The sequence below is a fragment of the Sinocyclocheilus grahami genome, unplaced genomic scaffold (assembly GCF_001515645.1).
Source record: "Sinocyclocheilus grahami isolate Dianchi unplaced genomic scaffold, SAMN03320097.WGS_v1.1 scaffold183.1, whole genome shotgun sequence".
NCBI classification, from domain to species: Eukaryota; Metazoa; Chordata; class Actinopteri; order Cypriniformes; family Cyprinidae; genus Sinocyclocheilus; species Sinocyclocheilus grahami.
Window position 1 is genome coordinate 318,073 of NW_015505362.1, and position 12,277 is coordinate 330,349.

Sequence of the window (12,277 nt, forward strand, 5' to 3'; positions counted from 1 at the left end):
TCCAGAAAATAATGCAACAATGCAATCACAATGATACTATATGGGATGCAATCTAATTTTAGTCTGAAGTGTTTGTTTGTGTTTCGCTAACCTTAGGGAACCGCTCCTTATAAACATGGTTCATCATAACAATCTCATTATCGTAACAGGAAGGTGATCGCCCTGGACTGCAGAGAGAAACAGAGAGGGGACGATAAAAGTGACATTTTGCATAAATTGGTTGAGATGTGCTTTGTGTGTGCCTGTGCACCTCAGACTCCGCGAGCGCGGCCGCACATGCGGTGATCTCCGGCCGTCGTCGTCAGTGATGCTCTCAGTGCTGCCAAAGTGTTTGGACAGGAAGTGCAGCTCGTCCAGTGTGGGCTGGAACGGCAACTGATGCAGCCGCTCCTGAGACGAGCTGGAAGACTAAAGAAACAACACAACCCAGTGAGAAATCACATTATAAAGGATACACATGGGACCAAAAAATGTCTCACAATGTCACCATTTGGTTTGAAAATAACAATATTTGCACAAATAAATCAGGGTTGCCATTGATTTAAGACACCAAAAACCTGCCTATCTTGGTACATCGTACTCATTTATATTTCTGTTTAAGTTAGAAATTTGAATAAGTATATTTGAAAGAAATATTGCTACCATTGTAAATTACACTACAAACATACACCTTTGTTTATGTTTGTCTGTTGCTTGGCAACCACTTTTTTGCAACCACAATTGATTCTGAGGAACTACATGGTTTGGTGGAAGAATACTGTTTTTATTAATATCATTACACTTTATTTGCTCTGTTTTATTTTGTGAAATCTTACTACGTATATGGAATAACCGTTTTATAAAAGCAATAAGCCCCGTGAAGCCGTGGTTTACAGTGAATTTATAACAGCTAAAGGGGTTTTAGGCAATGCCCCTTAGCTGTTATAAATTATATTATAATTATAATTTATGTTATAAATGTCCGCTGCTTTTGACACAGTTAACCACCAGATCCTCCTGTCAACCCTATTGGCAAAGGGCATCTCAGGAACCGCACTCCAGTGGTTTGAGTCTTACGTCTCAGATAGGTCCTTCAAGGTATCTTGGAGAGGTGAGGTGTCCAAGTCGCAACATCTAGCTACTGGGGTGCCTCAGGGCTCAGTTCTTGGACCACTTTTCTTCTCTGTCTACATGGCATCACTAGGTTCTGTCATTTAGAAACATGGCTTTTCATACCACTGCTATGCTGATGACACTCAACTCTACCTCTCATTCCATCCTGATGATCCGACGATGGCTGCTTGCATCTCAGCTTGTCTAACGGACATTTCTTGCTGGACGAAGGACCATCACCTTCAACTCAATCTTGCCAAGACAGAACTGCTTGTGGTTCCATCAAACCCATTGTTTCATCACAATTTCACCATCCAGTTAGGCACATCAACCATAACTCCTTCAAAAACAGCCAGAAACCTTGGAGTTATGATTGATGATCAGCTGACTTTCTCAGACCACATTGCTAAAACTGTCCGGTCCTGCAGATTTGCTTTAATCAACATCAAGAAGATCAGGCCCTTTCTTTCAGAACATGCTTCACAACTCCTTGTTCAAGCTCTTGTTCTGTCCAGGCTGGACTATTGCAATGCTCTCTTGGCAGGTCTTCCAGCCAGTTCTATCAAACCTTTACAATTAATCCAGAACGCGGCAGCAAGATTAATTTTTAATCAGCCCAAAAGAATGCAAGTCACTCTCTGTTTATCAATTTGCACTGGCTATCAATAGCTGCTCGCATAAAATGCAAGGCATTGATGTTTGCCTACAAAACCACCACTGGCTCTGCACACCTTTACCTAAATTCATTACTTTTCAATTCAATTATGTGCCTCTAGAAGCTTGCATTCTGCAAGTGAACATCGCTTTATTGTGCCATCCCAAAGAACAAAATCAATTTTAGGAACTTTTAAATTAAATGTTCCCTCCTGGTGGAATGACCTGCCCAACTCAATCCGAGCAGCTGAGTCCTTAGCCATCTTCAAGAATCGGCTAAAAACACATCTCTTCCATCTTTATTTGACCCTCTAACTCTAGCACTCTCTATTCTAATTCTATTCTTAAAAATAAAAAAACTCTAGCTTTCTAATCTTTTTGTATTCTATCTGTTTTCTTTTCATTTATTATACAATTAACAAAAGCACAAAAGACCTCTAACACTAGCTTGCTCTATTCTTTTTCTATTCTATCGGTTTTCTTTTTATTTATTATATTATTTTAAAAACTCTTGCTACGTGTACTGCGTTAAGCTAACTGAGACTTGTTATAGCACTTGTATATTATTGCTCTTTTGTTGATTTTGATTGCTTCTATTGTCCTCATTTGTAAGTCGCTTTGGATAAAAGCATCTGTTAACTGACTAAATGTAAATGTAATGTAAATTCACTGTAAACCATGGCTTCTTGGGGCTTATTGCTTTACTCGACTCAACTCAGTATTGCATGTCCACATATGTCTTTATCTGGTGATCCATATTATTTATTTATCCACTGATCCATATTTCCAGTGATTGCACTGCTGGACACATTTTCAGGGGTCTTTTGTGTTTGATACCACAACAAACTGACACCAAAAACCTGCCTATCTTGGTACATCGTACTCATTCAAATTTCTAACTTAAACAGAAATATAAATAAGTATATCTTAAAGAAATATTGCTACTATGTCTACTAAAAATATATACTTTTATTAAGGATTCACAGCTGGGTTTTTATATTTATGAAAACATTTAGAAAATCAGATAATAACAAATCAGGCTTTATCCTGAAGGATGTCAATCAATCAATCTGACAGTGTGGATTAGTGCTATTTTAGTATAATTGGTCAAAACTATTCTAGTTTTTGTTAATATTTTGAATGAGACTTTATTTTCATTTTCATGTTAGTTAGTTTTAGTAATTTTGTTGTATTTTTTCTTTTTTTTATTAGGATTTTATAAATATGTCTATATAGTTATAGAATTTTCTTCATGTAGTTTTACTTCTTGTAGTACTTTAGGAGTAATTAGGACTAATTAGGAAAATTAGAAATGTTGCCTTGGTGAATAGCTGAAATAAAATAAGTGTAATTGTTTATATTTATGATTTGTATATTTCTTATATATAAATAATAAATTAATTATATATATATTATTAATTATACAAAATGTATTATCAACATAACATATTAAGCATTTTAATGCATAATTTAATATTTTGCTTTTTATAAACATTTTTGTATTTTATTTCACGTACGTTTTTATTTTCAGATGTTATTAGTTTTAGCTAATGATAATAATCCTGGTGTTGACACATAAAATGATGAGGAAAAAACACATTTTGTAAGAAAATGCTAATATATTTTACACGATTTTATAAAGTTATGTTAAATTTTCGACTTTTTGTATTCTATATAGCATATTTTGTCGCATGTCTCCAGAATCATGGCTTTTGTCATTTCATTGAATATACAGCATGCTTGAATATACAGAGCCAAAGCCATTTTACGAGGTTTATAATGCGCTTGAGCTGTCTAACTTCATTTATTTGTGTATGCTCCACATGTCTTGTGCAGTAAATCCAGGATAGACTTATAAAAGAAGATTACCGACCCAAATGAGTGGAGTGAGTTGTAAATGAAACACACAGGCCTGCAGTAATGATTTTCACTCCTACTCGACGTTACCCCGTGTTAATGAGTGAATGATTTTGGCTTTAATCACAAATATATGTCACTCTAGAGTCAATTAAAGGCCAAAAGCAACTTGAGTTTATGAGAAAAAAACAGATGAACCCAAGAACACTTCCCAAGAACCACCAGTTAAACCATTATTTCAACCATGAAGAGCATTTGATCACCAAACACTCCACAGACTGACAGCCATTGACATTATCACAACCAACAACTGAGCAGCTCAAGCATTCGTCAAATGGTTGGATGAACACCAACTTGTTTTCTGCATTGGCACGAATAGAACAAGAAATAAAAGATAATCTGTGACCCTGGACCACAAAACCAGTCATAAGGGTCAATTTTTCGTAATTGAGATTTATACATCATCTGAAAGCTGAATAAATAAGTTTTGCTAGGACAGAACAATATTTGGCCGAGATACAACTATTTGAAAATCTGGAATCTGAGGGTGCAAAAAAATCTAAATGTTGAGAAAATCGCCTTTAAAGCTGTCCAAATGAAGTTCTTAGCCATGCATATTACTAATCAAAAATTAAGTTTTAATATATTTACAGTAGGAAATTTACAAAATATCTTCATGGAACATGATCTTTACTTAATATCCTAATGATTTTTGGCATAAAAGAAAAATCAATAATTTTGACCCATACAATGTATTTTTGGCTATTGCTACAAATATACCCCAGCAACTTAACTTTGTGCTCCAGGGTTACATATGTGTAAGGCTACTGATGCTGTTTGCTGTCTGTTTTTTCTTGGCTTTATTCTATCGAATGTGGCCTGTTCAACTTGACATTGTGTTTGTGTGACATATGCTGCTATACAGGCAATCAGCTGCTTATGAGCATGTGAGATATATAAGAAAAGAAAAAACAAAAGTGTGTTTGTTTTTTGCATTTTATATTATATATACAGTATATCTATATCTATATACATTACATATATATATATTACAGAATTGGTCCAAAGTCAGAGTTGGAAACATCTTAAAAAAGAAAAGATGGTCTTTTTCCAGAAAATGTGTATGTATGCAAATTGTATAATATCCAAGGTACACATTTCTAGTAATTGTGCAGTTAATTCTCATATTGTATTTTCAGAGATTTGTCCTCTCCCCAAACTTGTCACTACCGAAACACAGTAATAATAATTTAATTAGAAAGGTTATATTGACCTATTAAGATTTTGCTTACATCTAGATTGCGAATATATTTTTTTGCTATTTTATTGATTTCTCAGAGGTAATTTATTAGATTTGTTGTATTTTGAATCCAATTGTTCTTTGTAAAAGGCAAAAAGTTGATCACACAAAGGATTCACTAGTTTGAATATACATTGAAGCAAAATGTTTCGGTGGTGACTGCACATTTTCGGTTGTGCCAGTAATGCTTTGGTAGCAACCACATCACATTACAGAATTTTAACTCACATACTAAAACACTACTAAAAACTGCAAAACTGTACTAAAATTTAGTTTATTTCCTCCAAATATGAGGGTTATGTATTCCTTTTTGTCACTACCGAAACAATGATGACATGCTTCGGTAGTGACAATTCTATGGGATAACACCCCCAAAAAACACAAAGATGTCACTACCGAAACCCCACCAAATGTTTCGGTAGTGACAATTTTAGATACTTTTGAACCTAGCTCAAAGATGCTAAACAGCACATGGTTAGCTAGCACAGTTCTGAACAGTGGTATACACTTCAAAACTAAATGTTATGGATTAACTCCCAAAAAAGTTGTTCGGTAGTGATGTTCCTTAAAGTTACACAGATTTTTCAGACTTTTGAACACATTTGCCTCAAAATGATAAGACCTATCTACTCACACCTTGTAGCTATGAGATAGAAGGACACTGGAATATTTTCTGATTTATAAATTTATGGGTGTGTTTAAAGTCTCGACCAATGGACTAAACATACACGTTTCGGTAGTGACATTAAAAATGCGGGACACATTTTTTTACATAAAGTTTCATATTTTACAAAGAAAATATAAAATAAATATTTTTTTTGAACTTCAATTTTTAAAAGAATCAAAAATATACTTCTAAAACAACAATGGAAAAAATAAAAAAATTATTTCAATATTTTCATTAGTTTAAATTTAGGGGTTAGTGTTCGGGACAGCCACCTCACAATTGAAAGTACCCAATAAATGATGGTTTTATATATATTAAGCTTACTAATATTTTAAATATTATTGTGGGTTTCAATAGATAATAGAAATATCTTAATAAACATCTAAGATTTAATTACTTAAATGCTTTTTAAATGTGTTTTTTGGTTGTGGGACAGCAGTTTGCACCAATTCTGTAGAATGGCCCATATATATATATATATATATATATATACATACACAAAATCTAAATATATGTATTATATATAATGCAGAACACAAGCATTTTCAGCAGTAGCTTCACACTTCTGAGCACACTATACAGTACATGGTAATGTAACTTCATTCAGATATCCATATTCAGGAGTGAAATGCGCAGTTGAGCTCATTATTTTCAGGAGTTTGAGAGAATATAAAAATGTAAGAATATAAAAACAGAATTTTTATGCAACACACATTTGATCTCAAAGACGTCAAGTTGCTTTAATGAAACCCATATTCCAAATATAATTAATATTATATAATTACCAGACATTAATTTAAATTACAGACTATATCTATGAAAATTTTTACCTTTTTATAAATTATAACAATTCCGAATTCTTGCACTGGATCTAGACAATGCACTATTATCTTTTTTTAAATAATGATGAATAAAAGGGCAGAATGGACCATTTCTCCATTGTTTTTCCACCCATTATGATTCTTTGTAAATTCATCATTCTCACCCATTATGATTCATCCCTATTTCATATATCCATGTGTGTTTTATGGTGGAGGAGTATATCAGTGTCTGCAGTACTTTGGCAAAATGGCTAACAGCACCTTTAAGTGGCTATTTAGTCAAAGGTATAAATGCAGCAGCACTCTATGGGTGAGTTTGTCCTGTACCGTTGAGCTGGGTGTGTTGGTCCCATATCCAGAGGAGGGAAGAGAGGCCAGAGACCAGCGTCTGCCATCAGCCCTACGCAGGGACACACAGTTTCATGATCCATAAATGCACCAGATTTTGCACATTATTACCATAGTTTATCAGAGTTTATCTTAAGTGAAAAATAAAATTGAAATAAATATTGTTCATTTCAACAAAATGTTTAAAAGCTAAAGTTCAGCTAAATGTTTCATTGTCCCTCCCACATTAAAATTAAAAGGATAAAGCAAAATTAAAACGTAGGCATGTTCAGTATGTGAAATTAATACTAAATATTTTAATGCAAAGATGAAAGTAAAGACATTTAAAATGGCAGGAAAGATTTCTATTTTAAATTAATTCTGTTTTTTCACTTTCTATTCATCAAAAAAGTGTCACATTTTACACAAATATATTAAGGAGTACAACTGTTTTCAACATTGATAATAATCAGAAATGTTTCTTGAGCAGTAAATCAGCATATTAGAATGATTTCTGAGGGATCATGTGACACTGAAGACTAGAGTAATAATGCTGAAAATTCAGCTTTGATCACAGAAATAAATTACATTTCAAAACATATTCAAATAGAAAACAGTTATTTTAAATTAACAATTTTACAGCTTTTACTGCATTTTTTTATTAAATAAATGCAGCTTTGATGAGCATAACAGACTTAAAAAAATATATATATAAAAAAAGTAATTTCTTTCTGTTGATAAAGTGTGTCATTTCAGTGCCACTAGCAGCAGCAAACAGAAACATCAGCTCAACCAATGGTGTGCATTGGGGGCGTGGCTTCCCGTCTGGCTGTTTGAAACTCGTATGTTTGATGTTTCTTGTGTAAAACATTAAATGTGAGCGAGTAAAGTGCAGTTTTCACAGTTCTTTGTGGGCAGAGTTTATAAGTTCCGTTTCATGCATTCTTGTGTGGTTACTAGGCAACCGTCGCATAGAAGTATGCACAGCTTCAGCATTAAAATGAAAACTGATGTTCTTGAGTCTAATTCTCACAAAATACCACAATTAAATGTTCAGTATCCACTTCAAAAGGAGAATATCTTAAGAAAATAGGACAAAACATGAGGGGAAGAGGTGGAACTAAAAATACACATCTGAAAATTGCAGCAGTTGTCAGACCGAATGCGATTCTCTCCTCGGCTTCTTTCTTATCATGAAGAGCCTAACGCGCGGTGACAAGAAATCACATTGTAGCAGGACAGATAGAGCGTGTGCATTGTGAAATATTTAACAGAAGTGCATTAGCATCAGACTGCAGGATGTTGTGTAAGTAATGTGTGAGAGAGACAGCAGCCCAGCGGAGATAAAACAGCTAATTGTCCTCCACCTTCCTTCTTGTCGTCGCTCTGCATCTCGGAATATCAGAGATCACAAAAACATGACAGTTTGAGAAGATTCATAAAAATCTTCTCATGATCTTCTGCCTGCAGCCACAAGTTTTATTTATAAGCCTCTCACCTCTCTCTGTCTCTCACTCTACCCCATCTCTCGCTTTCAAATGGAGAGTTAGACTATGTGATGCTTTCACATTTATTATTTTATTGATTTTTATTCGGTTTTCTTAAATGGAATTTTAATGAATAGGTCATTGTTCAGTTATAAGGTTACCGTTTCGTCCCAAATGAATAAATGCATTCAAAAAATAAAATATAAATACTTCCATCTCTTTGTAATTAAAATTAGTTATTTAAAAAACAAATGTGTTTGAGATTGCTTTCGGTTTTCTTCTGTTTTATTACTGTTTTGCCCCAATTAAATGAAAGCATGTGAAAATTAAAAAACAAAATACTTCCATCTCTTTGCCTCTTCATAATTAGAATTAGTTATTTAAAAAATGTGTTTGTGATTGCTTTCAGTTATTTTATTGCGTTTTCTTCTTTATTACCGTTTTGCCCCAGTTGTGAATAAATGAAAGCATGTGAAAATTCAAAAACAAAATTCTTTCCATCTCTTTGCCTCTTTGTAATTAGAATTAGTTCTTCATTTTTAAATGTTTTTAATGAATAGTTAGTTACATTTTTAGACTAGATTTTTCTTTCCTAAATTAAATTTTTATTATTTGACGTTATAAGATGTTTTTTTAGTTTTTTTTTTACAAATTGTATAAATAAAGGAGTGTGAAAAATCATAAAAATATCTGTATATCTCTTATAAAGCTCTTTTAAACAGAGTTAAATTGCTTTCACTTATTTATTATTTTTACACTTTTTTTTAATTTTCTTATTTTTAATTAAGTCATGTTATAGAGTGATTTTCCCCCCATAATGTACATAAATAAAGAGTGCATAAAATTTCCAAATTCTCTCTTGTTCTCAATTTCTGTCTCTTTCTTAGCCTGTCTTTCACCGTTTTTGTCCATATCTCTATTGCTTTTGTCTCTCTCTTTCTGTGATTCTTAATGAGGTTGTTAATTATGTCTGGTTGAGAAATGGCTTTTCTAATCACTTGCTCCCTTAACAAGAGAAATGAACCTCCAGGACCATTCGGTTCAATGTCTTTCGTCAAATACCGTGTCATGTGCAGTGAATTTCACTTCTTATCATTTACTGAAATATGAGAAAGGCCTTCCTGCTGTTCTCTGCACATTAATGCCAATGAAAACATTCAGGAAACGTCTGTTTATACACTGATCAGTGGAAGTGAGATCATCTAGAATATTCAACAAGCAAAGTAGTCATATCTTTATTAATATCGTAATGATTTGTATGTTTTTGTTTTCATTTGTTTTTGTTATAAGCTTATGTTGTTTTTTAATATTTCTGTTGAGCTTTCATTTATTTTGATTTCAGTAACTTTAGTACTTTAAGAAACGTCTGTCTATACGCTGACCAGTAGGAGTGAGAGAAAATTCAACAAGCAAATGAGTTCTATTTTTAATAATATTTGTTTTGTTTTAGATTTTATTTGACATTTCTGTAATTTTGTTATGTTCTTATGTAAGCTGTATTAAAAGTTCTGCTTTTGAATATTTATGTTTAGCTTTAATTTATTTTTATTTCACTTTTAGTAGTTTTAGTACCTCAAGAAATGTTTATCAATACGCTGACCAGTAAGAGTGGGATCATCTAGAATTTATTATTATTATAAATATTTTTTTTACATAAATATTTTAATCTTTTTTTTTTTGTTTAGTTTTTTTGTTTGTAATTTTGTTGTTTGCTTATGTCATTTGCATTAGTTTTCTTGTTTTTAAAATATTTATGTTTGGCTTTTTTTTCTTTCAGTTTCAGTCTTTTATTTTTGATCATTTTTAAGTTTTCATTTGAATTTAATTTTAGCTTAAGTTCTAGGAATTTGGTTATGTGCTTTTGTAATTTTTATTTTTTGTTTTTCCATTTAGCTTTCTTTTTTATTTTAATGCATTTTTATTTTAGTACCTAACTTATTTGCCTTTTAACTTGACTTTTTCATCTAATATTTATAGAATTTTTTTAATTGATATCAGTTATATTTCAATTACTCAAAACAGTTTTAATAGTTTACATTTTTGAGATAAATACAGCACTGATCTGAACTCAGAAAAACAATCACTGGTGGATGAATAACACAAAGTAAACATTCGACTGTAAAGAAGAGAGGGCTGGATGTCTGGATGGATATGATGCAGATCTCTTTCATATAGCTGGAGACAGGAAGTGTCTTATAGACAGGATGCATTCATATCTCTGAAACACAAAGCATGACTGACAGGCGGATCTTATATCCCCAGTTTCTGAGCTTTTTTGCATGTAACAAAATAGTCGGGAGAAGAAATGTGTGCGTCTGGGTGCATATGCTTGATCTGTGCTGGATCTTACTTCCAGCCGAAGAGGGCAATAAATCACAAACACCTCTGACAGCAGGCAGCACACACACACACGGCCACCCGTGGAGAAAACACCGGCGCCTGATGCTCTTCTGATGCTGCCAATCACGACTGCATTATACAGCGCCAAAAATAAAACACACACAGCCACAATAACACTGACATTCAGCAGCACTGACCCATTTAGCAAACTTGCTTTCATTAACTCCCCTCAGTGTTTCTCTGTAAAAAAACAGAGGTTTTTTCAGTGTTTGCAAAGCACTTCAACAGCAGAGAAATGTCTGATTTATCGTTTACAGCCTCTGCCAGGCCATCAGGAGGAGTCATTGTTGGGTTTTAATGCTCAATTCATCAGGAAGAGTAGATGAAAGAAGGATGAAAGCACGCAGTTTATGGTTTCAAGGGGAACTACAGCCGTATAATGCTGCATATCAAAGAATATGACTACAGTACGCTCTGAACATGAAATATGAATAAATCTGGAAATGTAAGTCTGCAATTGTATTCAGTTTGAATACAAAAGAGATCAACAAGCTGCAAAAATCAACAATGACTAATCATAATATGCATATATAAACCCATGAATGACTATTTTAGATATAGGATTTTTGTTAAAATATGCCATGAGCAGGTTTATTATAATAAAACTAAAACCATATAAACACATTTTCATAAATTGAAATAAAAAAATAAAATAAAGTAAAAATAAATAAAAGCCCTCACACTTATATCATTTCAGCTTGCCAAGGCAACATTCCTCATTTTCATTTAGTTTAACTTTATATACTGAAATAGCTTAAACTAAAATACTTTGTTTTTTGAAATAATAAATAAAAACTACACAGTAATGAAAAAACTAATGCAACTGACCAAAAAAAAAAACACAGCAAAAGTACAAAAACGTTACAATTTAAAATGAAAACAAAATATAAAAATAAAAAGGCATTTAAAATATTAATAAATTAGATAGATACTCACTGGTCATGAGTTTATTTAATTTTTTACCCCGAAACAGTAAAAAAAAAACTGTTCAAACATTGAAATAATAAAAACTACACAGTAATAAAAAAACTAGTAAAAGTGACAAAAAACATACAACAAAAGTACAAAAACTTTACAGTTGAAATGAAAACAAAATATAAAAATAAAAACATAAAAACAATTCAAAATATTAATAAATCTATAATAATATATATCAGTGATACTCACTGGCCAGGAGTTGATTTGATTTGTTACTCCAAAACAGTAAAGACTTTTCAAATATTTGTCTACATTCTAATTAATACTCATGAGATCACCGTTCAGCATTCCAGATGTCACAAATTACATATTCATTACATAAAACCTGCAACAAATCACAAGCCAAGCTATGTTTGTACTTCTGAGAGATGCAATCCTCCAGATTAGCTAGCACATTTTTGGGGGATGCAAGCAAATTTGCATGTGTTTTTACATGCACAAAACAGTAAGATACTGCCGGAGTTATGTTTGTATGCCTGCCTGGTCTGTTCTGTTCTCGTGCTCCATTTAGGCACGCTGCATTCTGATTCGTTCGGATAGCATTCGAGGTCGGGGGTGCGGAAAATCGTGCTATAAAGCGATTTAGAAATCGCGCAAGCTCAAATCGCGATTTTATGACGATTTTGATTAATCGCACAGCTCTAATAAGAGGCTGTATATTCAGAAGCTTTAACACTTATCTAGATAAAAAAGT

General features: G+C 32.7%; 1 protein-coding gene across 1 annotated transcript in view; it reads right to left on the minus strand.

Moving 5' to 3' along the window:
- LOC107594441 (microtubule-associated serine/threonine-protein kinase 1-like) overlaps positions 1 to 10,890 on the minus strand; it is a 31,678-nt gene extending 20,788 nt beyond the window's left edge. The window contains 4 exon segments of the mRNA XM_016284497.1: positions 92 to 167; positions 251 to 408; positions 6,719 to 6,791; positions 10,826 to 10,890. Coding sequence (XP_016139983.1) covers positions 92 to 167; positions 251 to 408; positions 6,719 to 6,791; positions 10,826 to 10,890 — 372 coding nt within the window.
- Positions 10,891 to 12,277: the final 1,387 nt, after the last annotated feature.